The 25708-nt window shown below is 40.8% G+C and overlaps 1 protein-coding gene across 3 annotated transcripts in view; it reads right to left on the bottom strand.

The window, feature by feature from the left end:
• Positions 1 to 5875: 5875 nt before the first annotated feature.
• Positions 5876 to 25708, bottom strand: part of TRDMT1 (tRNA aspartic acid methyltransferase 1) — a 44204-nt gene continuing 24371 nt past the window's right edge. For 2 of the 3 annotated variants that reach the window (XM_084620488.1, XM_084620490.1), the window contains exons 4-11: positions 25056 to 25127; positions 20653 to 20718; positions 18582 to 18651; positions 17581 to 17664; positions 16344 to 16714; positions 12505 to 12562; positions 11290 to 11419; positions 5876 to 9460 (exon numbers count right to left, since the gene is read on the bottom strand). In XM_084620488.1, coding sequence (XP_084476614.1) covers positions 9360 to 9460; positions 11290 to 11419; positions 12505 to 12562; positions 16344 to 16714; positions 17581 to 17664; positions 18582 to 18651; positions 20653 to 20718; positions 25056 to 25127 — 952 coding nt within the window. In that variant the 3' untranslated portion in view covers positions 5876 to 9359. The remainder of the gene's footprint in view (positions 9461 to 11289; positions 11420 to 12504; positions 12563 to 16343; positions 16715 to 17580; positions 17665 to 18581; positions 18652 to 20652; positions 20719 to 25055; positions 25128 to 25708) is intronic. The other variant, XM_084620489.1, reaches the window with a different exon arrangement.

Genomic DNA, 25708 nt, shown 5'->3' on the forward strand with positions numbered 1-25708 from the left:
AAGTAACTGGTCAGGAATTCCAGGCTGTTACTTTTGACAGATTAATAATGCATTTGTTTTTATGCAATTAAACATCTTAGATGGGCTTCAGGGATTTTCATTTACTGAAACACTTACATTACCTCCACTCATTCCTGTAGGATGGAATTCCCTGGATGTACACCATGTATTCCTGCTGACTTAACTATTTAGAGTGAGATCCTGACCTTGGGTTTTTCAGGCTCTTTTTTAATTTAATTTTAGAGCTCACTTGTTCATGTTCACCCAAGTAATCCATTCTATTCAGTTTCCTGTTTCTCATTTTCCATTTTATCACCAGTTGAGGGAGGGTGAGTAGTAATTTAGCAGTCTTGGAGTCCATGACTATGTAATCTCACTCCTAATTTAGCTGTAGTACTGTATCATCTCTAGCTTTTCTCTTTCCTTGGATACATTTATGAAACTCATTAACTTTTCTGTCTTTAATTTAAAGAGTTACATTTTGTTTTTTCCTCTTCCTGGTATTTCTTTCTGGATTTACTGGTATCCCCCATTTTGTTGATTCCTATTTCCACTTCCTCTTTAATTCCTTTCTTCAAATCAGGTTTATGATTTGTCTTCTTTTCAGTCACACAGGCCTTCCCCCACCTGCCCTGCTGTACTTAATCCCTATTTCTAACATATTGGAATTATTTTCTCATAGGCCTCAGTTGGTCTTACAAACTTCTATTTTTCATATTCAATCTTCTGTGATAACACCCCTAGAGTTCCAAATGGACGCATCCTCCCATCTCTTTCTTAATTTCCCAGTTTGTTTATTGAAAGGATTCAGTCTGATCAGTAGACTGTAAGATCTTTGGGACAGGGGCCATCTTTTTATTATGTGTTTGTAAAATGACTAACATGTCTCAGACTCCTAGGTGCTATCACAACTAATAAACAGTAGTGTGTGCTGAAGTGTGTAAGCAATATGAGTACATAGCATAAATGCCCCACATGTTTTACTATAGGTATATTCATATTTCTTTACTGAAGTTTATTATAAATTAAATAGGACTTAATATATTTTTAAATACAGTACAAATACTTGAAATACTCAAACATAATGAGCACACTCAGATTTTTGAGATTCTTATGCACTAATCATATGTATGTGTTTTATTTCCAAACTCCATACTGTATCTTAGGTTAAGAATATCTTGCAATTGCATCAATCCCATGCATAGGCCAAAACATAAAACACAGAAAATATTTTCACTTTCTTTTGGTGAACAGGCTCTGACTCAAGAATGTGATTTAAGGTGCATTTTTCTGTTTAAAAATGGACAAGGTCCTAAGTGTGAGAAAACATTAGGGATGTGTTTACTACAAGCCTTGTGAAATTGATGCATTGGTTCAGTACTGCTATAGTTGCCCTGTTGCACTATGGGTGTGATAGCACCATGAAAGTCCATGGAAAGATTTCCCTTGTCTTAAATGGGGTTGGATCAGGCCCTTTATGAGCAACTAACCTGTAACTACACACAAACATCTCACTCTTCTGCATTATTATTATTCTGTAAGGAACTATATTCTTCCTTCTACACATTTTGTGTGTATTACAAGGAGCTATTGATGTATTCCTGGAGAAAGAGGAGTGTCTGCACAAGATGCAGTGAATAGTATGCTCATTCATATTATTTCTGTTATTTACATATTTCATCAAGATAATTGTTATGGTTCAAGGTTAGCTGTCCCTTTGACCCCTCACTCAGTCTCTGTGGGCATCCTTCCAAGTGAGGCCTTGTGCTTTCACTTCTCTCAGGGTGGAAGACACCTGTCTTACAGTCTCCAGGCTACTACAGCACCTCAACTGCCGTCACTCAGCAGGCTTTGCTGCCTTCAGCCACCTGCACAGATTCCCTTTGGTGCTATGACTGCTAGGTAATACAAAGAATCAGAACAGCTTCTTCCTACAAAGTATTTAAACAGGAACATAACAGCGAAAAGGGTTAAAACAACAGAAGACCTACATGCATAGCCATCTTACCCAAGACTTAGCAGACACTCCAATTCTCATTCTGGGGTGGGGTGGAGAGACAATCAGCACCTCTCCAACCTCTGTGTCTCTGCCTCCCTTAAGCTTCAGGGACAGTCTTTTTTTTAAACAGGGCAGGTTCTTGGTGTCCATATACTGCCCCTTCCTTCCCCCCTTTGCCAAATTCATCTGGTGGGAACACCAGGGGGTGGAGGTAGACTATCAAAGAGAACAGTCCAGTCATTGTCTCGTAAGTGTTGATAGATGGTTGGCTATCTGAAGTCTCTGTATTCCTTTTCCTGAGACATGCAAATAAGTCCATTACACCATGACAGACCCTCCCCCATGACAATCAAATAAACAGGGGTACATATATTTATCAAAAGAATGCAAGTATTTTAGACTGCTTAAGTTTCACAATTCGCTATTTAGTTACTTCATGTACTCTGGGTATATCAGTTACCTATTCAAACTAGATATTAACTGGGGAAACAAAGTTTAAGTGAAAATTTTAACCCTGCTAAATCCGTGTTTGCAAGGGTGGAAATGATGGCAGCATTTGGTGCAGGAACTGCAATTCATTTTAAGCTTCATTCCTACCCCTTTGTACTCCACTATTATTTCCCCTAGATTCCTTGCCTGTGCGGTTTTACTTGATCGACAGTTTGTCTGAGACTGCCCAATAGTGCAGGATGCACCTTCACAAAACACAGAAAATGAAATCTTTATTGATTTAAGCATATTCTTTCAAGACTGTGCACAAAACCCACAAAGCACTTAAGTGGTTTCAAGTATCTGTGAAGCAAGATATATTAGACTTGTAATGGGTTTTGACTTTAAACAAATTTGAAATGGAAATGGAAGTGAATATAATATAAAGGTGGCCAATTTACCCAAATATTTAACAGCTGTTTGCACATCTAACAATATTGTGAGCTACAGAGAAATCAGAGGATGAATAGGGGATGAATAGCTCACAATTGAGATATTGTAACAATTTATCATGTGTTTATTTGTTTCAGTCATTTGTTGCTGTCACTGAAACTACAGGACTTGATATGATCCTGAACCAACAGCAGATCCAAATATCTCCAAGTTTTGGAAAAATCCGCATCGGGATTCAAAATTCTCTTCAGAGAACACAATGGTTACATTCATTAGTCACTTTTAAATATGTGCTAGATAAATAGTTTATCTGCAGTATTACCTTTCTTTATAATAAGCAGAGAGAAATCCTTGACTACTACAAATTACATAAATTTGTTTAGATAACTAAGATATTATCTAAGGCAATTGGCAAGTTTTTCAAGTGTAGTTCTACACTGAAAAGTGACTCAGTAAAGATTACACAACCTTCCTCAGTGTATCTGCTCCCTGTGTATATTCAGTCATACCTTCTGACTTAAGTTATGTGAACTGTGTTCATAGGTGCTGGAACTAAGCACCCCCTGGCTTGAAGTGGTTTCCATTATAGACAGGATTTACAGTTTGGTTCAGTGGCTCTCAGCACCCCCACTATAAAGACTGTTTCAGCGCCATTGACTGTGTTTTACTCATTTTATCGCTGCAGAGCAAAAATGCTGAGACAGTGAGAACTGGAGTCTGTTCTTCTTGTGCATTACCCATAAAAGCAGTCTTCCAAGTTCTAATCACTTACCCTTATACCATCCCTTGGGAGGCAATGGAATTTTACAGGTATCAGAGGACATCATGCGGAGATAACAGGGCTGCACATTAGTGGGCAAGCTGTGGGCCTAATCTGGCCTATACACCATGTATTACTGGGAATGCTGAAAAAGAAAAAAAAAGGAAATAGCACTACCATCGATGGGATTATACAGGTGCAGCTCAATGGAGCTCAGTAATAATGCACTAAATGGAACAGGAAATCCAGTCCACTCAATCTAGTTGCATTGATTCTACAGGTCTAAGAGGAGTAAAACAGTAAAAATGTGTTTTTGACACTGAAATCTGTGTAGTCAAAGTAATATCTGCTAAAAGAACAGATCTGTTGGGTAAAGAGCCACCATTTTTACATAATCACTTTTCTGAGTAAAACTGCATTTTAAAGATGACTTTTACTAGGCACAGATTGTGTGGGCATGTAACAATTTTGAGTGCATTAAGACAACTTAAAATAGAGTTTCATTATGTGTACAAACATATGAATAGCTGCTGTGTATGCACAGTTTATCTTAGACATTAAAACAATTTTTAAAAAATCTTAAATAACAGAAATTCTCTTTCTGAACTGCTTACTCAAATTTGACTTTAATGCCATGCTGCTTTTGAGTTATACATTCTCTATTTGATCCACACCTATAACTCTCATAGATAAGATAGCACCATTTATTCCTAAATATCAGTCTCGCAGTGCCCAAACTTTGCAGCATGAATGACCACTTTGGCAGCTTACCATAACACATTCCACTTTGTATTATTAAATTACGCCATTTAAAAAAATAAATTAAAAATACATCTATATTTGCTTGTACTCATATAGATCGCTCGAAAGAGGAACAAAGATTCCCTTTACTTTGAGTCCACTAGCAGTAAAAACCTATTGCTGATTAACTTTGTCTTCACTGTACGATTACAGGGCAGTTACTGATCCTGTTGACAAATACATTTCTAACGCACCCTATCAACACAATTTGTAGGGCTGATGATAAAACTATGGGTCAAAATAAATTCTGCTCAAAATAGGACTTAAACTCCTTGCCCTATAGTAGATTATCCAGGAGAACATCGTACGGTCCTTCTGCTACTCAAGGGGTGTCCAAACTGTGGCTCTGTTACCATTAAAGTGTGGCATGCGGAGCCCCCCATGTCCCTCCCATTCTCCACCTACCAGACTGGGAGGCAGCTCAGGATCTCTGCCTTGGTGGTGTGATAGAGACTTCTGCCCAGTGGGAAGTGGGGTCTTGGGGCTTCTGCCCTGCATGGAGGAATGTCTTGGGGCTTCTGCCCAGTGGGGATGGGGATCTTGGGGCTTCAGCAGAAGCAGGGCTGAAGCCCTCCAATCTCCGGCTCCTGGCAGGTGTTCCCCAGCTCTTGAACTTCTGAAGATTGTTGTATGTGGCTCGGAGGTCCAGTAAGTTTGGCAACTCCTATGCTACTCAATTAGTGCAACAGACCAAGTAAAGAAATGGATCTAGGTTTCATCCTCACCTAAGAGGAGAGTTCAGCAGCCAGGGCTTTTCACAAGAATGTCCTGCCCCTGCCCTCAGACAGTATGTCTACACTGCAACGTAAGCCCAGGGTTAGTGAGACTCGAGGCAGCTGACCCATGTTGGAGAACCTGGGGCACTGATGGTTAACCCTACATTAAGAATTTTCTAACCCAGACTCAAACCTGTGGCTCTGTCATCCACATCACAGTAGCACGCAGACCCGAGCCAAACCAAACATATCTCGGACACCCTAGCCCCCACCTGAAATGTGGCCGCTATAGCCCTTTGATTGTGGTGCACCGTGAAAAAACTTTACTCCCTGTGATGGGTTGGGTCACAGAAACCCCCTTGGGACTGCCACCTGATGTGCTGAGACGACCTCTGAGCCTGTTTTCCCTGGCAGCTTCGGACTTCAGTTCCTTGCCTGATTGTGCCAGACACACTAGCCTGCTGCAAACACAGACCCAGGTCTGAATTACGTCCCCCAAAAGCTGCAGACTTAACTGAAAACAGCTTGAGAAGTGCTCCTGTCTCCAGCACCCAGATACCCAGTTCCCAAAGGGATCCAAACTCCAAATACATCCATTTTCCTCGGTATAAGGCTTATACAGGGTAAACTCATAAATTGTCCACCCTCTATAACACTGATAGAGAGATACACACAGCTGTTTGCTCCCCCAGGAATTACTTGCCTACTCTGGGTCAATTAATAAGCAAAAGTGATTTTATTAAGTATAAAAAGTAGGATTTAAGTGCTTTCAAGTAATAACAGACAGAACAAAGTAAATTGCCAAGCAAAATAAAACAAAAATACGCAAGTCTAAGCCTAATACAGTAGGAGACTAAATGCAGGTAAATCTCACCCTCAAAAATGTTCCAATAAGCTTCTTTGACTGTCTAGACACGTTCCTAGTCTGGGTCCAGCGATCACTCACACCCCCATAGTTACTGTCCTTTGTTCCAGTTTCTTTCAGGCATCTCTTTGGGGTGGAGAGGCTATCTTTTGAGCCACCTGAAGACCAAATGGAGGGGTTTCCAGGGCCTCTTATATTCTCTCTCTTGTGGGCGGAAACCCCTTTGTTCTCCGGTGCAAAATCACAACAACAAGATGGAGTCTGTAGCCACCTGAGCAAGTCCCGTGTCGATGGATGATTCAGCTTTTTGCAGGCCGATGACATTGTTTACATGTTAGTTTGAATGTTCCCAGGAAAGCTCAGATGTGGATTGGCGTATCCCAAAGTCCATTGTCAATTAAGTGTTTCTTGATTGGGCACTTACCAAGTATAGTCCTTTCTCAAGAAGCTGACCAAATGCTTTACTGAGGCTATTTAGAATCAAACAAGTACATAGCCAATATTCATAACTTCAAATACAAAAATGATACACACATACAGACAGCATAATCATAACCAGCAAACTACAACCTTTCCATAGACACCCCACTTGGCCTCCTCTGTACAAGACCTGGTGCAACCGTAGGACCCTTGTTGCCACAATGATCTATACGGTCACAGTTCCTGTCAATAACGTCACACTGCACATGACAGGAAGTTTGAACAGCCTGCCGAGCAACATGGTGAAGGCAGGCTTTTTCAAGGATTTCTCTTGCTTGCGCTTTCACTCCTTTGTCCGGAAACGGGCAGAGCTTCCATGGGGTGTTGGTGGACATTTCAGCAGCCTTTTCTGGCCCACCACACACACCTGACAGAGCTTATGACGGAACAAGAGGATTACCACCACCACCACCACCCAGGCATGCTGACTCACGCTGGCTGATGAAATCATTACTCCAGTATAGCTGCGGATGCTCCCTACGTAGACTGGTGCTTCTGGTGCAGGGTCACAAGCACAGACTGGTGGGATCATATGGCCATGCAGACCAGGGATGACCAGCAGTGGGTCCAGAACTTAAGCATGAAGAAAGCTACATCTCTGGAGCTTTATGAGCAGCTTGCCCTGACCCTCCAGCATAAAGACACACGCATGAGGCCACCTTTGCTGGTCCAGAAGGGGGTTGCTATAGCTGTCTGGAAGTTGGCTACCCTAGACTGCTACAGGTCCAGTGCCACCAGTTTGCTGTAGGAAAGTCAACTGTGGATAAAGTGGTTGCAGAGATTTCTGAGGCAGATGTTTACCCCAAGGGGGCAGACATAAAAGCGTTAACTACTGGAGAATGGGGTTTCCTAACTGCGCCGCGGCCACTGATGGGACTGATGTCCCTATAGTTTGTCCTCCTCAAAGAGCACATAAGTACCTAAACTGCAAAGGGTACTATTCCATTATTATGCAGGCCCTCATAGACCAGAGGTGAGTTTATGAATGTTGACGTGGGCTGCACGGGGAGAGTTCATGATGGTAGGGATTTTCACTGATTGGGAGTCTACATTAATGGACAGGCTGGGAGACTATTCCCACCAAATAACAATGTCACAAATGGAATTACTGTCAACACAATTATTCAGGGGACCCTGCACACTCCCTTTTGTCTTGGCTTATGAAACCATTCCCTGATGTCAGAGGCCCTGGTAAAAGGTTTAATTACACACTCAGCAGGAGGAAAATAGTTGTTGAATGTACTGTTTCCCAGCGGCCCCCTCTGCTGCTAATTTCCTGTTTTTGCTTGTTGCTCCTCAGCTGGGCTCCCTCCCTCAGTCAGTGGGTTACTTAACCACCTGATTCCCCTCAGCTGTGATCTGTTGGGTTAATTAGCCTCCTTCTCAGACTGCATTAACCCTTTCAGGGCAAGTGCAGTATGAATGCCCGATCACAAAGGGGGCTTGATTGTCATATTCACCAAGTACACTGCATGGTAACTTACGAAATAGGGGAGAGGGGGAAGATTAACAGTATGGAAGTGAAGAAGTGTGGATTGCTGTACCTAAGTGTACAGAGGAATAGAGTTTGCTTACTAATACCTAATTGGTCTTGATCATGTGTTTACCTTTATTATTTTAAATACTGATTGTAAGATGAGATGCAGTGATAGCAATAAACTTTCCTGATGACATAAAAAGCTTTATTTATAGCTTGTATTAAAACAATACAACATTCACTCATTGCCAGGCAGGCCTGCTGCCATTACCACACCAAAGCACTAGTCACGACAGAACCTTTCCAAAACAAAAAGTGCATGAACAAGTGCAAACAGTGAAATCAACCTAACGACAGAAACTCCCCACCTGCAACGGCATGTCCCCTGCCCCCCACTCGCTTTCCCTTCTTTACCCTTTTTCCATGCAGTTGGCACGGGGGTGGATGCATCCGCAGGGGAGGGGGTCAAGACGGAGGACTGTATGCAGCTAAACTACCTTGCCCAACCGCTTATGGGGCCCAACTGCATGGGCCACGCCGCCACGGAGTTTTCCGAGCTGTTTCTGGACTGAGGATATGTTGCAGGGGGCTCAGGCCAAGGTGTGGTAGAGACAGCAGGGAGAAAAGGTAGCACATGATCAGTGAGGTCAGTGTCAGGGTTGTAATTTTTCTTAGGTTACCATTAAACAAGTCACACCAGGCTCAGCCATGATTGTGAGCTGGGGTCATAAGTACCTAGAAAGATTAGATGGATACTTATGTTAGATTTGGCATCTTGTTTTTTTTAAAACTATTATATATAAATACTGAACTTATCAGTTTTACAAAAGTTACATTTGTTGTAAAAACCTAACAAAATTACAATAAATTGTCAGAAGATATTCACAATAGCTTTTTCTTTTAAGAATAGAACAAAATAATATTTACAGCTAAAGAGATTCAACACGTAGAACACATTACCTGAACTTTATTAAAATAACTGCCTGTCACATATTTTTTATTCTAAACGACAGCTTCTAGACAAACTTGTTTTAAGTTGAAGTGATAGTTTTACCTGTTTTCATTGGCAAATGCTGCAGTTCGTATTTTACAAGCTAGAAATAAAAATTAAATAGTACAAGTATTGGCAACTTCCATTTTAACAGTGTAACTGTTTGCTCCAACAGTTCAGATCCTCCATAAACAAAAGGTATTCAAGATATACCAGTTGTTCAGCAGAATAAATCTATTCCAGATAGATACTTTACATGGACATTTAAATGTTAGTGATGATTTTTGTGAAACTGCTACAACCTTTACTAAGTTTCTCAAAGAAGGAAAGTATATTCTGAGTTAGCAGGACCTATATCAGAGAACACTCATCAAGTTTGGGTTCAGAATCATCCAGTCAAAAGTGAGATCAGTTTAGCCACTACATGCACATTGAGACTGTTTCCCAGGAGACGGTAGCGTTGCTTCATTGTTATCTTGTCAGGAAAGCCTAAAACAAAAACAATGTACAATACAAAGTTAGTCTGGTCTGTTCCTGATCTTCCAATCTATTGGAACTTGCACAAACATTTCCTGATGCAGTTACTGAGAGCTGCAATACGCGTGTCCCCCACACTGTATCTGAGCCACACCCCTCTGGAATAACTCCCACTGAGCTCACTGGATTTTGGATCAAGTCGACGGAGAGCAACACACACATTGTTAAGATTTTACTAACGGCCATGAAGCACAGCTTTCCCTGCAATCTATGCTAATTCAGCTTCACTGGCATAGCACAGATGTGGGGGCAGGAGGGCTAGCAGTCTAGCAGTAGAGCCCCCAAAGATGGCAATTCTGGCTGGAAGGGGGATGTGGTCATAGCAGCCAGAATGTGCTGATTCAGCAAGTTTCCTCGCTGGGGAGAGGCTGAACCAAGGGAGGGATGCCCAGGAGGAGATGGCTGGGAGGCGTTGTTCCAGCTTTCTCTGCCAGCTATTAAGTCCCTGAATGCAAACTACTGTAGTAAAAAGCATCTCCTGCCAGCTCCAGCCATTCTGCCCAGCTCCCTAGCACCTAGACTTGGGCAGCCACTCTCCTCCAAAGGCTCATTTGTGCCTGAATTCCTCCCCTGGGATCCCCATCCACATTCCCCAAGCAATCCACTGTGTTAGGCTCACGATTTACACAGGTTTAAAAAGTATATATAGACACACACATATATATATACACACCCACACCCCCCCCCCCATAAGCCAGCTAGAACAGTAATGGCTCTTGGGCTGGACAGACCACACTGGACACGGTTTCTCAGACCCTGCTCCCTCACCTGCCTGGATGAATTATCTCAGACTTTGTACTTCCTTGGCCTAAGTCTCGCCAACATCACCAAAGAGAGAGTTAGTGCCTAATACAGTTTTGGGGGGGCTCACTGCACGATTTTGGACCTTGTCTCACATAATTTAGGTCACATTTGCTTTTTAAGGATGCTGCTCTGCTGGTGACACCCGCTGGCAGAGAATGCAGACTCTACTTGCTTTCAGTTTGTTTTCCCACAAAACATTAAGGGCCTGATTTTCATTACACCATGGCCCCTTTACGATGCACTGGCAAAGCTGTAACATCGTAGATGAGAATTATGCCCCAAGCATTGGCTTGTTTTGGGTCATTCTCCTACCTCTCTCTCTCGCTCTCATTCTGTATCAACAACAGGAAAGAACAGGAAAGAGAAAAGCATGAGGTCATCCTCCTGAAAGCAAGTCACAGGTGCCAGAAAGAAGGGGGCAGTTTTGATAACGTTGCTGTGTTAACCTTATGGGACCTATAATATTGACCGCAATAAAACAGTTAGTCTTTTATGGTTCCACATTGTAATTACTTTTGCCAACAGCTGAATGCTAAAAGCACCAGTAAACCTATTTTTAAAGTCAAAGGAGAACACGAATTACGATAATGGACAGCTTTCTGCATCTCACTTGTTGGAAACAACAAAACCAAACCCCTAAATTAGAAGAAACAAAAACTAAGTCAAACGAGTGCCTCTCATCACTGCCTTTTCATGATACAGCAATTTTTCATTCCAAAACGCATTGTTTTTCCCATTTTACATTCACAAGCCTATTTGGCTATACAACACATAGGTTTGATCTTATAAACTGGGAAAAACTGATAGAAGTTTAGAGAAATGGTCCAAATAATAATAATCCATCATTAAAATAAAGTCATATTGTAGTAACTAACACACACAAAAAGTGAAGCATTCTTCTTCAAAATGCCAGCTTGGCAATTCTGGATGTAGTTCTGAAAACTAGAGAGCAACAGGGGAAATTCAGAGGCACATACCAAATTCTGGAGGGAATCCATAGAGATTTTCTATTTCTCTAGGAGTAAAATATCTTAGTTTTAGTGTTGACAATTTCATAAGCTTCTCTTCTTCTGATAGCATCTCAATGGATTTAAACACTGATTCTAGCTGTGGGGAAAGTACAAAACAACAGATATGGATGATGGACAACGACTACATAAAATTACAGCATAACGTATCTTTATGAAATATTTAAGGTGATTGCATTGCTGAAGACAACAGTACGGCTGTGCATTCTGTTTAAAAGTATAGCTTGTGCTATACTTTTGCACTCAACAATGTCTCAACAATTACAATTTACAAGAAAAACCATCACGCTGTCAAGAACGAGTAATCATTTTTTCTGAAGTCTGAGGCTATACAAATATTCAAATATGCAACCATAGGATAATAAACTGCTGTCGAACACTGGAGAAGAAAGATGACTCAATAAGCAGGAACTAACATCCTGTACTAAAATTATGCTATGTATACTTTGTTAAACCTGACAGCTTTGATATTCCTCTATGTTCCAACACTGCATTCCTTGTACACCCAAAAATGCTATTTAAATTCTGGCCAAGGATTAAAAAGTGAAGTCTTTCCATATATGTATGATGGGGTCTGTAAAACAGTAAACAAATTTCTGTGATGTTTCATCAAAAAAAGCTTGCCATTTCATTGTTTTACTTTTCCTGTGCTAAAATATCACTTTTTAATGAATTTCACATTAAAAGTGGACAATTTCAAAATGTTGTGTGTTTCAATGCAAAATAGAATACTTTTGAAATTTAAAAAAATTGAGTTTTAATTGTTTGACATTTTTGCTGTAAAATAGGGACATGTGTGTGCAAAAACTGGCCCACAAATGGCCCTACAGGCAAAAATCTGTTGTACTGTAAATTATCCACAGACCCAGCCCATATCAAGGTTTTCAGGTTTCATTGTGAATATTACACATAGCAATAGGCATGATAAAAAATAGTCGCATACCCACAATCTTCCCACAGAACCATGACTTTAATATACTCCATCTGGGTACTCAGAGTAAATTAATTGGAAATACTGGAAGATCCGGAGAGATAGTTGGTCTGTGCTGTAAGATTTAGTCCTGAAGACATTTTTGGTTATAATAAATCCAGAATAGTTAAGCCAAAGTAGTAAGACAAAAAAATAATAAATCATTCTGATATGATTTACAATACATCCTGTACCTGCACATCCTCTGCTGTCTGCAGCACTGAGCCCGTTCCTTCTACATAGTGACCATATCTTAAAAACAACAAAAAAAATCACACATGAAAAGTTCTATTAGGCTTTACAATATTGATGAGTGAAGAAAAGCATGGAGGTTAATTTGCTGGCACTAACAAATAGTCTTCTGGAAAGGTTACACAAAGGCCTTCTTATTAACACAACTAACCCTGGGACTACAAAACCAGCCTCTGAAAATAATCTTTGGGGATTATTCTCCCATCAGTGCTCAGGAGATTTATCCCTGGTAACAATCTATAGAGCAATCAGTCAAGGATTTCAGGCATAATATCTTCAGAAATGGCCACCTAAGTTTCATACACAAATTATGCATTTGTAAGTGCAAATGGGCTTTGGGTACACAACTCGGGAACTTCTCCAATTTAGCATCTATTTAGATTTGCATGCAAAATGAAAATGGCCACTTTTGAAAATTTGGTTCTTTGTACTCAAAAGGAGGAGAGGACCATTAGCGAGAGCCTAAAATTTTAATTTTCTCTCATGAAGAGCAGAGAAATTCAGTCAGATTTTGGCATTAGCTGAACATATTTTTACTTGCTTTCTTGTTTACAGCAGTCAAAAAATATCCAGCATATAATAGTAAAAGTTGACATTATAAGCTATATTTTGGCTCTTTTGGAGGGTTTGTGGTTTATACTGTAAATACATGTTTACTCAACAGTCTCTCACAGACTATCATTTAAATATAATTATAGGGTTGCCAGACTGTCAGAGACATACACTGCTTGCATGATAACTATTGTGCAAGGAAGTCCTGAATAGACAGGGATTTAGAAAGCAAAATAAATGGGCTTTGCACAGTGAACATCTAAGGAACAGCCAGCCATCTGCATCACGCCTCTGGATGCACTTATTCCACACAACCACTAGCCATGCCCTCACCTTATGCTACTCGCCACACTGCTCCTCACCATTGTCTAGACCGCTTTTATGGAGTCCTCTGCACAGCTTCTTGGGAGCTTAACTCACCCCTTCCAGATGCACTGATAAACTATGGTGGCTGCCTTTTGTTTTGGGCTTTACATACCTCACAAAGGGAAAAAGCGGTGGGAAAAGTCCTTCCCTGCCCCCCACAGGTGCAATAGTCTGGTTAGAGCTCAATCCTGCATGAAGCTGAGCACTCCTGCACTGATTCAGGAAAGAACTTCAGTGGCCCAACTGAAGTCAACAGGACTACTCATGTGATTAAAATTAAGCTCGTATGTAAATGCTGTGCTGGATCAGGGCCCCAAACACAGTTATGGATTATGATGTAAGCAATTAAAACCATCTTCTAAATACATGGTCTTCAATTGATTAATTTTTTAAACATACATTTTTAACAAATATTTGTTTTCACAAGGTAACCCATATGAGAGGAATTCTAATGTATTATATATACACAAAGTACCTGCATTTATAAATAATAATAATAAAAAACTTTGGCGGCAAAACAACTAAAATAATTGCAAGTAGTTCCTAAACTGGTACTTCAAATCTGCCTTATTCTGGCAGGTGATCTTTTTCATACATCCATATTATTATAAAAAAGATGCTAAATGATTCTAAATGATTTACGCTGAAGGAACTGTGGAAAACATGGTAGCATGATATATACTATGTATGGTGGAACTGCCCAAAAATTACAATATTTTGGTTTCTGTAGAGAGAAAATGTAGTATAATTCTAAGCGAATACTCTGAAAGGTCGCCGGCTCTTTACAACTGAATAATAGTTTTTATAAATTTGGGAAGAATTACATCTTTTCTTATTAGCTGTTCATATTTCTTTTTATTGTTGCTGACTAGAGATAACTCAACAACCCTAACCTAGACTGAGTACTTAAGGAAATTTGGGAAATTTTGGCATAAGAAAAAAAGAACATTAGTACTTGGGCAGTTGGTTACTTTTCAGTACTTATATGGAAAACAGACGCTGGATTAGAAAACCATGTTCTACCTTTTTACTTTACTGAAGTTTTATTATTTTGTTGTTCTTCTCTTTATGTACGTAAACTACTTAAAATGTCTTAGTCTGACTCAGGCAACCTAGTCTCTGTCTGGGTATAGTGTATTCCCTTGTGACTCTAATAAAAAAAATCAGTTTTCTCTACATTATATAGAGCTCTCAGTAACTTGCTTTACATGAGTTTTCAGGTGATTGATTCCTTTGGCAATAGCATATCCTTGTCAAGGCTACATGGATTTATAAAGGGATCCATCAGAGCAGTCTCTGAAAGAGGGTTTAACTTGCTCTGTCATTCAAAATGTCCCATACCTCCCTCTCATTGCCTGCACCACAGCCTACAGTGTTGTGAAATGCTTTGTACTTGTACACTCAGTCAACAAGATAAACATGTTCTTCCCCCATCCTCAATCCAGTTCAACAGCGAGGGGTAATCGAGTGCTGTGGTTATTCCCAAAACCAGCTGTCCCACAACTACATTAAAGCACTTCAGCGAGCCAGACATTTTTCCTATTTTGGGCCGTTCTGTAACATAAAAGTATATTTTAAAACCAAAACATAATGAGCCAAATTCATCCTTGCTACTGCAGTGAAATGTCTGGAGTTACACCAGGAATCAGTTTGGCCCAGGGTTTTTAACTAAGTGTGCTAGTTATGGGCCCAGTCTGGTGAGATGCTGAGTGTCTCCAGTATTCCCCTCAACTTGTATTGGTGCTGATGTCAGTCAGGGCTGGAAGAAAAATGATCTTCCCATCCTGTAAAAATTGTCAAGGTTTCAAAAAAGTTTCCTGCCCTGAACAAAAAAGAGTCAATCTTAAAAAATGTTCACAAAATGAAAGTCTGGGGGGAAAAAGTGGTTTGGGTGAACTGAAACATTTTGTTTGGATAAAATGAAATATTTTGAAATTGATTGACCATTTTTTATTTGTAAAATGTTTTTGCTCTATAACTTAGCTTATGGAAACATTGTATTGAACTAGAGAACCAGACATGTTTACTTTAGAAGTCAAAATATTGTTGACAATTTCAAAACTTAAAAATATCTGAGTCACTAAATTACTTAAAAACTGACCCGTTTCCTGTGAAAAGTTTTGGTTTCAATGAATCAAGTGTTTTCTGACCAAAAAACAAAACAAAAAACTTTTCATCAAATAATTCCCAACTAGCTCTAATGTCAATGGGAATTGAGAACACTCAGCACTGATTGTGCCTTAGAAATGCAGAGTACAAATTAGGAAGCTACTAGACCAGTGAGCAACAGATATTAAACTGAATGAGCTGTCATTTGTGCATTTCTTCATTAAAAATGAAACTAATCGTTGTAAATAAGGACTGTATGGCCAGATCCTTACGTGATGTGAATGGACATAACTCCATTGCCTTCAGTGGAGCTACAGCTGAGGTTTTCGCCCCACCGTTTACAACATCAATTAAATATACATTAGCGACAGTTTTAATGAGGAAAGGAGCTGTTACTGAAGTTACAAAGCATTATGTGTAAGTAATATAAAGAAATTAATTAGTGCATTAGCTTTCCACCAATCTACTGGAACAATGTTTCCGCCAGGGGTAATTAAGCTTCTCGGAAGGTCACCAAACAAATGGCATGGTCTTTGTGAGTGCTTTTGTGTGTAGGGCACACGATGTTCTGCCAGAGCGATTCTCATGCTCATATTCTGTTGAATCAGGAAGCATGCAATAACGAGAAATGTGTTACAGTAATGTCTTGCTTTTTGATGGAACACTGCTTTTGGTTTTTCAGATGACTGCAAAGAAATGTTTGCATTTAACATGTCTGGATAAGGTCCCCCAGAGGACTCTCCTGGACACTTACCCTTTTGTGAAGCAAGTGGATCTCCTGCAGCTGGGTGTCACAATGTCTAACAGGAAAGCATAGCGCAGTAAGGCCTTTGGTGGCAAGAAGTACTGACTCATTTCTTCTCCATCCTCTTCAAGGAAGTCTTTTAGCATTTGAATAGAGAGATCACTGTCCTGGTTCCGCTTTCTTTCCATTTCTTTCGCTGTTTCAAGTTTAAAAACGAACGCTTCCTTCTGCGAACGCTGTCCGCTGCCAGCATCAGAACCAGAGTTTGGCTCAATGTGCTCCTCTTCGGGTGACGTGAAGGAGCTCTCTTTTTCCAAGCCTGCAGCAACTCTGTGCTTCACTGAAGCTTTTGGCTCCTGATCTGGGAAATTTTCCAATATCTAGCATGGAACAAAATAGTCAAATGATTAAAATACTGTACTTAGTACTGTAATAGGTAACTGCTAAGAGAAGTCCATGTAGCAATGTCTGGGAAGTCATACAGAGCTGTCCAGTATAAAATAAGACTGATTCTCTGTCTATCAAGATTTTGAAAGGATTCTGGCATTATGAAGCGCTAACTTGTACATGCTTTGTAGATGTACGCAGCCAGTTTAAGGAATATGGATCTTGACGTTTCACTTCCATAAAACAGAGGAAGAAAGGATTGTGCGAAACTATAATAAAGAAAGCTAGGACCAGGTGAAAGTTGCTTGGTTAGAGGCTTGGCTAGTAACCTGAGACTCAGACCAGATTTGCTGAAATGTTTGTGAACCTCTGGTGAGTTTCACACCCCCTCCCACACATGCCTATGTCCGTCTCAATAGGCTTGGAATTCACCATTACCTTTCTACGTCGTCTGGGCATCTTCTTCATTCTTTTCTGGGAACTTGAGGCTTTGTGGGCCACTCCCTCCTCTATGGAGATCTTCAAGGGGCACAGGGTGGTCCCCCATTTTCTATCTCTAAGGGTCCTAGAGGACATTGCTGCATCCTGCACCCTTCCAAGAAAAGGTTCCAGAGTGCCCAGCACCTTGGTCTCTTCTGAGTCAGCAAAATTGTTCCTAGGAACTACTTTAAGCTATCTAAGCCAGTGGGAGCCATTTCAGTCCCCAGCGAGGCCAGAATCAGGAAAAAAGGAAAGGTGGCTTACAGCCATTTTACTTGTGCACACACTCTGCACCTGAGCATAAGCTTCGCACAGATGAAGATCTAGCCCTCAGTCTCCTTGAAACAAAGAGTAGTCAAGGAATAGCAATGAATCTCACCTGACCAGGAGCTTGAAAGGAAAGTAACTCTGACTGAAGCTTTGCAATCAGAAAATATCGCAGCCTGGAATTGGGAATGCCAAGCTGTAAGCAAAACCCCACAAAAACAATCAGTCCACATGGTACAGAGAATCAAAGCAATCTGCATGGTCACAAAAGGAGCAAGTTACCACTTTTTGTATTAATATAATATTTAGCACTTAAAATGTTTACCATTTCAAAGCTGTTAACATTAACCAACATTACCCTAGACTAATGCGATTTTCAACTGGCCTAAAATTGTGTCTTAAAATGTGCCCATGAAGAAATCTCTACATCATTAGTTTGTAGTTAAGGATCTGCAGTACAGGCAATTTTCATACACTGTACAACTCAGATCTTTCCATCCATTTGCAGTATGGTGCGTGCCCTCACTTCCCACAGATTTATTGTGCCTCTGATCACACCTTTCCTACCTAATCTTTCTCAAGCAAGAGAAATACTTGATTTTTCTCAGGTTTCTGACTGTTGTCTGCAAATCAATAGAAAAGTTAAACTTTGTATGTAAGGTGGGAAGTCAGAGAAAAACTGAAATGTCTTTAACTACAATTTTTAGGGCAAACATAGTGCCCATTACCTGTCACAATGAAGAAGCAAGAGGAGATGTTCAATCACATGAACAAGAAAATTAGATAAGACATGTCACAATGAAGGATGACCCTGGATCGCAAAGATACAGAGATTTACATGTAACACAGTAATGGCCTGATCCTGTCTTGGACAAGCAAAACTAATTTAATTACTGATTTAAACAGTACCCATTGGATGTTCACGCAGTGATAAGCAGAACAAATACGTAAATATCCTAACCTAACCCAAAGCTAAGTCAGATGGCACCACCAGTCCAAAGAAATGTCCACAAAATTGGACATCACCCTTTCTTCCAGCATGTGAAATTCTTTCCAAATATCCCATTTATTCTTTGGTACAGTTGGATGAGTTATAATAATCTTACTACTCACGTATGTTGGAGACAAGAGAAATTCTTGGTATTTAAATCCACACTTCTTTAGTGTTTCTACAAGTTTGTCTCTGATAATGAAAAAAATAAATAAAGCCAATTACTGCTCATATGCAATTAGACACAGAATGCAATATACTCTCTGTTCACATCTTTTCTTTTCTTAAATAAAGATCCATTAAATGCAATACTGTAGTCACTAGGACAGTCAGCAGACACACTAGAATACTCAAACACAGCTTTGTAGACATCCAATATGGTCATACATTTACGTTCCAGGAAAGAACGCAAAGTATAGCATTGCACTAGCCAAGCAAGGAGCAATTATAAAAGACTTTCATGGAAACACCACAACTACTTTGTAGCAAACATCCTCCAAAGAAAGTATCTGGTCTCTCAAAAGTACTTACAACGTGTTGTCCAAACAGTAGGAGACAGTCTCATTAGATGTGGTTTGCAAAATTATTTACAAGCACTGGATCAGAAGTAGGATATTAAAACTCCTATTTAACAATTCTTGAGTTGACACCTCAGTATCTCCCTATGTTTACGTCTGAGCTTGTTTATTTAAGTTCTATAAAGGAAAGACTGTTTGAAGTAAGGGATTCTCAACAATTGGTTGCTTAGCACAGGGGATTTCTAATAAAAGTCTACTCCATATATTTGGAGGAGACTACTAAAATGGAAGGATGCTTACTAAGGATAGTGTCTGATATAAGGTATACTATACTCTGCAGCCTAACAGCAGGCTGGATCCACATTGAAAGTAAGGACTATGAGCTAAATCCTGGCCTGGCAGGGACCACATGGAAAAAGAGGAATGTTCTCTGGTGTGTTTTCTGACATACAGATCATTGCATTTATAGGACAGGATCCCACAAGGTAGGCCAGGGACATGCACGGGCCAGTTTACAGCTCTTGCAAGCAGAAGGGCACCTAGAAGCCAACAGGGAGCTGGAAATGCCCCCTAATTGGCAAACAGTGTTCATGAAGGCATGTGGTGATGTGCAGGCTGGCATATAAGGCAGCTTCCTCTCTCTCCTACTGCTTTTATCTATGGAAAGATCCTGACCTATTGTTTGCATGGGGGGAGGAGAGATTAGGCAAAAGAGGATCCCTACAGCCTCTCCCCACCTGGCACAGCAGTGGATAGAATTTAGTTTTCCATTTTTGGGTTAAGCCCCAGTCTCTACCTCCCAATTACTAAGGCTATGGCTATACTAGAAAGCTTACAGCGGTGCAGCTGCACTGCTGTCAGCTCTCTGTGTAGTAATTAAGCCCATGGGAGAGCTCTCTGTGTAGTCACTCTATGCTGACAGAAGAGAGCTCTCCCATTGGCTTAATTACTGCAGTCCCCACGAGTGGTGGTAGCTATGTCGGCAGGAGAACCTCTCCTGCTGACATAGTGCTGTCCACACCAGCACTTAAATTGGCATAAATTATGTTGCTCAGGGGGTGCCTAATTCACACCCCGAGTGACATAACTTATGTTGACTTAAGCTGTAGTGTAGCTGTAGCCTAAATTTCAAAATGTAAGTCGAATTACGATTTCCAAAACTTTTCCAGGTTAGAAGCCTACTATTTGCCTGTGCAGTTTGCTGATGAGGTCACACCAAATTCTCAGTGCCAGCAGTCAGTCAAGCAGGGTACGAATACAAGGTTTTCAGCTAACCCTTGCCCCTCTACTATGACCACTAGAAAGGAACCACAGTAAAAGCTGTGAGAGCTACACCCACGCCCTGTGTTGTTCGATAATATTGTTCTTTGAAAATATAGATCTCTCCTGAATGAAGGAAGATGACAAAACAGGCAATGAAGATGCACATCAGCTTCTACCAGCTAGCAACATATTTTAAATTATGTTATCAGTTTGGAGAAATCAATAACTTTTCAATAAAGTCCCCCATGCCCTAAAAATTTAATTGTAAAATTAAAATAGTATTTTTAACCTGAAACTGATAAATGCACTATTTCACTCCACTCCTCTTTTAATCTAACTTCCAAAAAAATAAAATTACCTGCCCCTCCCCTTTACCTAATACTGTTCCTAATTAAAAATGATCATACCAGACCTGGCAGAAGACGTTTCAAATCCTTTCACATTTTCTAAAAGTATATATTTTGGCAGCCTCTGGAGCCTAAAAGAAAAGTCAATGTAGTTTAGTAAGATGTAAACCATATTACATCAACAGCACAGATTTGTTTAGTAATAAGAAAGATTTAGGTGAAAGTTGCCAAATTTAGGCTAAAAATGGTCTAATTTTCAGAGATGCTGAGCACATGTAATTCACAATGAAGTTAATAAGAATTGCAGAGCCTCGGCGCTTCTGAAAATCAGGCCACATTTGCTTAGGTGCTAGGTAAGGATTTAGGTGCCTACCATTGAAAACACTGACCTTTATTCATTTATCAAAGCATCATTCTCATTCATAAGGCTATAAGTTAGCGGTCTGGATGGTACATGATGAGAAGAAAAAAAAAAAACCTCTCATCCAGTGTGTGGAAAACTTGTAACAAAATGGGCCTGATCCTGCTCCCACCCAAGTGAGTGTCAGAACTCGCGTTAATTTTAGTGAAAGCAGGATTAGTGTTTCGTTTTAGCAGACACTGTTTTCAGAGCGTTTCGCGTTCAGACATTTTCTGTTGTGTCTAATTAGCTTTTGTGGAAATTTACTTTAAATATGGGGCTAGTCTGAAGACCTGTGGCATCAGTGCTAGGCAGGAGCTCAGAGTCTGGAACCAAGCTCATTGCATAGGCAGTAGGCTTAGTCTCTGGAGGAGGGAGCTCCTCATTTTGTTCTGGAGCATTCTTCTTTGGCTGATTCATGAGTCACACATATGAGCTCCACAGAGCTTCCGCCAGTTTCAAACATTTCAAACATGATTGGGAAGGTTAAAAACGGAGCCCCAACACACAAAACAACTGCATCATGATATACTCCTAAACTCCGATAGCAAATACAATAATGATAAAGGAGGTGTGACACCTTCTTCAGGTGCCCAGGACTCGAGTCACCTTGTTACCCTCCTGCCTCAGCAAGAGAGCAACTTGCTGATGCTTAACTGGATGTCAGCTCCCTGAAACCACCAGTCTGATGGCTACCTAAGCAACCTCCTCCCAGGCCTTACTTTGCCTTGCAGGTTAACAAAAGGTACACCCCAGCCCACAAGCCCTTCTGAAAGCATCCCCCTGTAGTATTCAGCCCATCACTGGCCACTCATAGAAATGATCAGGTTTGTGAACCCCAAGGGAACAGAATGCACCAGCTTGACTGGTATAACTCAGGATCAGGTCTTTTGTAACACCACAGCACTGAGATACAGTTATAGTAAAAATACTCATAAGTTTTTCATCAAAGATAAAGATTTAAGAGATACAGAGTCAGGATAATGGAAACAGAAATGGTTACATATAAAACAAAAAGTATAACCCCTTTCTTAGAGTCTAAACTTTAAACAGGCTAAAACCCTTGTCTAAAGTTGCTTCAGGTGAGAAACTATCTCCCAGCGTCTCCATCCTTCATGAATGTAAAAGGAGCCAGAACATCTACACTGCAATTTTATAGCCCCTCAGCCTGAGCCAGCTAACTCGGGCTAACTTGCTATGGGTCTTTTATTACAGTGGAGACATGCCCTCTGTGTCCAGACTCCACCTCCACCGGCTGAAGACTCCTGGGCCTCCTCAGATCCAGAATATCTCCAAGTTCTCCCTTTCCATGCCTTCATACGTTAACCACCCCCAGTGTCCCCGCCAGCCCCACTTCACCAGTATTCCTCTATAAAAGACTGGAAAAAAGGTAAAAAACAGGAAAGGAAGTTGCAATTACTTTATAATACCGTGCATGAAATTTGTGCAGGATATTACAATTACGGATACAAAACAGGAACTCCTACAGTTTACACACTCCAAACTTTACTGAACGTTTTCCCATTTGGGCTAGAATTTTTCATGTCTGGTCTCTGGCAAAGAGGTCATTTCCAAAAACCACATGCACACTATCTCAGCAAAACACGCTCCCCTGGAGCTGGAGGACTCTGCAGCCATGGCTACCCCAGCCTTTTTGTGATCTCTCCGCAGCCATTCCAGCTTCCCTTTGACACTCTGCCCAAGAGAGATTAGCAGCATCTTTTGGGACACAGAGATAAATTCTCCCAGCCAAGCCCAACTCCTTTGCCCTGTCATGATAAGGGTCACATGTACCACAGTCTTATGTCTTTTAGCTGAGAAAAAGAAAGTTTCTATCTTCTCAGTCTAACCACGCAGCAATCAGAATGCGCCATTTCCACTTTGAAAGCAAAAAATTGTCTCCAAAGAAGAGCTGCCCCCTTTCAGTTTCCTCAGCTGTAAAATAGAGACAATGGTACTGACATTCCTTTCTGAAATGTGTTGTGATCTATGGATGAGCTTAGTAGCAATCTAATAAACAATTAACTGACAGACCTATTTTTTACAACAAATTCAACACAGAGGAAGGATGCAATTAATTGCAATTAAGGCACAGGACTGGGCAAGATGTGGGTCAGGATCATAGAATCATAGAATATCAGGGTTGGAAGAGACCTCAGGAGGTCATCTAGTCCAACCCCCTGCTCAAAGCAGGACCAATCCCCAACTAAATCATCCTGGCTCAGCCACTCATTTCCTTCGTGACTTTGGGCAAGTCACTTAATCTTCCAGTTCTTCAGTTCCTTATTCATAAAATGGGGAAAATAATCGAACTTCCTTTTACTTGTCATTTGTCTGTCTTAGCTATTTTGATCATAAGCTCTTTGGGGCAGGAACTCTCTTACTATGTCTCTACAGTACTTACCCCACTCTCATGTGGGGCCTTTAATTTCTACTGTAATACAACAGTAATAAATCTATTTTTAGCATACATAGCACACGAGACTTGTGAAGATGAGACTCAGAAGACCATCAATTTATTTGAGAATTACATTAACGTTCCGTTCGTGGGCTCCATGAACATTTAGTATCTTGGTGCTGATCCTCCCACTATAATTCAAATAGCTAGTGAACCAAAGTGCTCAGATATCCAGTGGGTGTGAGTTTCATGCTAGATTTATGCCTTCACTGAAAGGGAAGAGGTGAGGGCGGGGAGCCTACGCTTGTTGCTTGTTACCCAGAACGATGAAAATACATCTTCTACCATCCTTCTTATAGAGAAGAAGGATGATCCAATGACTAAGGTTCTAGCCTAGGCCTTGGACAACCTAGGTTCTATTTCCTGCTGTCACTGACTTCCTGTATGACCTTGGGCAAGTCACATAGCCGCCGTGACTGAGTTCCGCATCTGTAAAACGGGGACAATAGCACTGCACTGCCTCACAAGGGTGTTATGAGGAGAAATACACTAAAGATTGTGAGGTGCTCGGAAAATAAAATTATGGAGACCATAAAAGTTTAAACTGACCATAGCACTTTGTGCTAGATTCCATCAGAAGCCAATGCAGCATTCCATATGCATGACAGGACACATGAATCTCAGCCCTAGGCAAAGTGACACAATGTCACCATGTGAGAAAACAAAAATAAAACAACTGACACTACTGCTGTCATGCACCCAGTTACATGTGCAGAAAACCTGCAGAGATAGTTTGGCTGGAGTCAGGATCCTTGGGACCACCTCCTTCCCCTTGCCATCAATATCTCAGGAAGAAAGAAGAAGAAAAGATCTTCCAAAGACAACAAGATATTTTAGAGGAAAGGTTGCTGATGGCCCAATTCCCACTTCGTGTAGCAAAAATTTGAAGAAAAGCAGAAGGTGGCCAGATCCCCTCTGCGGGAAAGGATTGAAAAGCAGGAAGCTGGCAGCCTCCAATATAAGTAGGATCTCCGAGGAATGACTGATGGTTAGCTGATCCCTCACAGGGGCAAAACCCAAATGCTCACATTGATGCCAACTGGTGCCCGATCCAGCTGTGCGGGAGGGGGAACAATGGGGGAGGCACCAGGACCTCAGGGGCCGGGCAGGAGGGTCCTGCGGGCCGGATGTGGCCCGCGGGCCGTAGTTTGTCCAGCTCTGGTTTAAATCATAATCAGTTCAAAAGGTGGAACCAGAAATCTTTTTCACCTGGAGATTTCAGATGTACTGGTCTTGATATTTATACAACACCCACCAACAAGGACTACAGGACCCAACCCTGCTCCTAAGTAAAGTCAATTTTGCCATTGAATTCAAAAGAATATTCTGCCTCTACTGTTTATGGTGCGTCCAGAGTTTTTTAATGGACTTGTGAAAGTCATGAAAACCAAACATGGAAATCAAAACAATAAGCTGTAAATTGTTATTAGTGTTAGCAAGAAACTATAATTTACAAGCAACAAAAGATTCTATGAAAACAAGTGGATGAGCACAGTGCAATTATACTATCATCCTTTAAAATCAATATGGATGGCTTCCCTTGGTACAATATTATACATGCCTAGTAACTTCAAAAGTTTAAATGGCTGAGCTAGAAGATCAGTTTATACCTTGGGAGAATATCAAGGATGTAAAGAAAACTGTTTGTCCTTGGATCAGATACATCACCTTGCAGGCCAATTCTAAGGGAGGACAAAGAAAAAAAAACATGTATAGAACACAATTATCAGCTTGTCATCTTAGGTATTTGCTTTTAAAACAAAACATTTACCACTCTTCACTTAGGTCCTGCTTACACAAGGGATTCTGCACAGGCACCAGTGTCTGCACACATGGATATACTTGACGGATCAGGACCTTTTTCAGCGCTCTAAGGAATGAACATTTACTCCCAGACTCAGTCACAAAGAGGTCAGGGATTAAGAATCACATAGGACCCAATCCTGTAAATATCTAACCTTAGTCTGGACCCTGTAAAGTGCTAAGCTCTCTGGCCCAATCCATCAAAGCACTTAAACATGCTTAACTTTAAGCACATGAGAAGCTCTGCTGAACTCACGGGACTACTCACATGCTTAATGTTAATCACAGGCTGAAGTGCTCTGCTGGATTGGGCTCAGAGTACTCAGCAGCTTCCAGGATCCAGTCCCACGTACATAATTGTATTTATATGAGTAAATCCATAGACTTAAATGGGATTACTTGGCAATTTTGCGACAGAAAAGCTTCAAAAACAGACTCCAAGGAGAAACTGCTGAGCTTG

The sequence above is a fragment of the Lepidochelys olivacea genome (genome assembly GCF_965140295.1).
Source record: "Lepidochelys olivacea isolate rLepOli2 genome assembly, chromosome: 2".
Taxonomy (NCBI): domain Eukaryota; kingdom Metazoa; phylum Chordata; order Testudines; family Cheloniidae; genus Lepidochelys; species Lepidochelys olivacea.